Source organism: Vollenhovia emeryi, unplaced genomic scaffold (assembly GCF_000949405.1).
Source record: "Vollenhovia emeryi isolate VEMERY1.0 unplaced genomic scaffold, V.emery_V1.0 DF939726.1, whole genome shotgun sequence".
Lineage (NCBI taxonomy): Eukaryota > Metazoa > Arthropoda > Insecta > Hymenoptera > Formicidae > Vollenhovia > Vollenhovia emeryi.
In genome coordinates, this window is record NW_011966640.1 from 7,907 (window position 1) to 10,049 (window position 2,143).

General features: G+C 51.8%; 1 protein-coding gene across 1 annotated transcript in view; it reads left to right on the plus strand.

Moving 5' to 3' along the window:
• The first annotated feature begins 1,175 nt into the window (after nucleotides 1-1,175).
• LOC105556886 (RNA-binding protein pno1-like) overlaps nucleotides 1,176-2,143 on the plus strand; it is a 4,710-nt gene continuing 3,742 nt past the window's right edge. The window contains exon 1 of the mRNA XM_012003996.1: nucleotides 1,176-1,397. Coding sequence (XP_011859386.1) covers nucleotides 1,176-1,397 — 222 coding nt within the window. The remainder of the gene's footprint in view (nucleotides 1,398-2,143) is intronic.

Here is a 2,143-nt window from a genome sequence, read left to right on the forward strand (position 1 = left end):
AGAAAAACTTTTTCGGCGCGGTGTCATATGTCGCGCGTTCGCTCGCTGCGCGCCGTTCGTCCGCTCACCGCTCCCCGCTCGCCACCGTCTCTCATCGATCGATGCGTGACTCCACCTCTCGCTATCGGATCTTGAGAGATCTTGAGAGATGTCAACAGATACACCATTTTGCATGTCTGCCGAGTCCGGCCTTCCGCTCCTCCGTGCACTTTTGGCTCAGACGTTTTTCTTAATTACGCGATAATAATTACGGATTTTGTAAAATGGTATATAACTTTTCTTCTCAGTTTGACCCAATCTACTATAATCTTTGGAGTCGTCCAAATCGAATCCGACACCCTGTATACTATGTCTATGGGATCTACCCCCATTCTACCCCCTCCACGCGCTCGACTGCCATGCAGAGAAGCATAGTAGGCAACACTGTGCAGCGGTTTACCGCGTCCATTGGCTGGCGCACTAGCGGTGGGAAGCCGAGGTATACAAGCGAGGTATATAAGCGTGCAATTTAAATCCATCTAACATAGCTTGTGTAGCACCCGATTAAACCAGCTGCTTAGCGTTTGCATCTCTGCCCCAAACCAAAAAGGACTATTTTGCTCTGGCATCACCGATCCACGCTCGAGTCACGTGATGGGACAAGACAGAGATTATTCTTCGTGAGATATTCGGGTAATCGTAAAAAAGAGAAACAACCGTCGCGAGAGAGGAGCACTGCCGGTCAACATCAGCCTCCGAAGAAGACTGAGGTGGTGAAGACGTTCGAGAACCGTCATGCTGGGCGATGATCACATGGAGGTATGTGTTTTGTGAGAGGCAGAAGATCTCTCCTTCCGCGATCGACAGCGAGAATATTCGAGAAACGGGAGACGCGCATGCCCGTTAAAAGGCGGTTCACGGAAACAGCGATCATGACGCTTCTAGAGCCAGTGCAGGGGCTCGATTCTTGAATTTATTCGAAGGAGAAACGTATGCGAAAATTCTGCTCTTACAGAAAAGTTGCAAGTTGATTGGCTATTCGCATGGCTTTAACCAATCGACTTTCAACTTTTCTGTCAGAGCAGAATATTCGTATACGTTTCTTTTTCGAATGATTTCGAGAATCGGGCCCCTGTCCGTGAGCGGCCTTTGGTCGCACGGTCGCATAGGACTAAGAGTCTAGACGGTCTTGTGCTATGGTATATGCACCAGCAATTTTGCTGAGCTGCATATGTGTGTCGGCAGCCGTTGCTAGGCGCCGAGTGCCATTACCAGAAGAAGAAGAAGAAGTAACGAACGACGAAGATAAAAGGCGGGCGGGTTCAACGTCCGGGCTCAACGTACGGGATCTCAACGTACGATCGTCTAAAGACGACGCAGCTAAGGACGTTTGGCTAATGCTTAGGATGTTTGCAGAAGTATAAATCTACGCTGTCTAGACAGCGTCTATCCTCGTCGTTCGTTACGCGCCGAAGAAGGATAGAAGAAAAATTTCCACGAGGAATACTACCGGCACTACCGCCTGCTACCGCCCTTCGAGGAAAGTACGCGGCTGCCGTGCCGTTCGGCCAATCATCGGTCGCGTCGTCATCGGCGGCTCCCCCTCTGCGCATGCGCGCGCAACGTCGCACAGCGGCGGCGAGCGCGGCAGCGAGCGCGAGCAACGGGCGACCCGAAACATAAACATAGTATCTCGCGCGTCGCTCCACCTCCCGCTCATCGATCGATTTTCTTAAATGCCTTCCGAGTCCGGCCTACCGTCTCCTGCATCCTCATTCGCTCAAACGTGTAAATTTATTACTCGATAACTATTGTTACTTTGTACCGCGGTACATGATATTTCTCCTTAGTTTAACCCAATCTACCACTATTTTCAAGGTGGCTACTTTTGCATCAGACACCCTGTATATACTATGTCTATGTGCCCGACACGCACAGCTATTGCCCGCGGGCAAACGGGCGCCCGCGGGCAGTGAAAACTGCCCACCCCTGGCATAGGGAGGGGATGACGCACACAAGCGAGCGGCCGTGTCCGTGTGCGCTCGGACACGGTCGCTCGCTTGTGTGCGTCATCCCCTCCCTATGCGACCGTGCGACCAAAGGCCGCTCACGGACAGCACTGCCTAGAGCTTCGAGCCATAGACTTCTATAGATGGAATGTTAG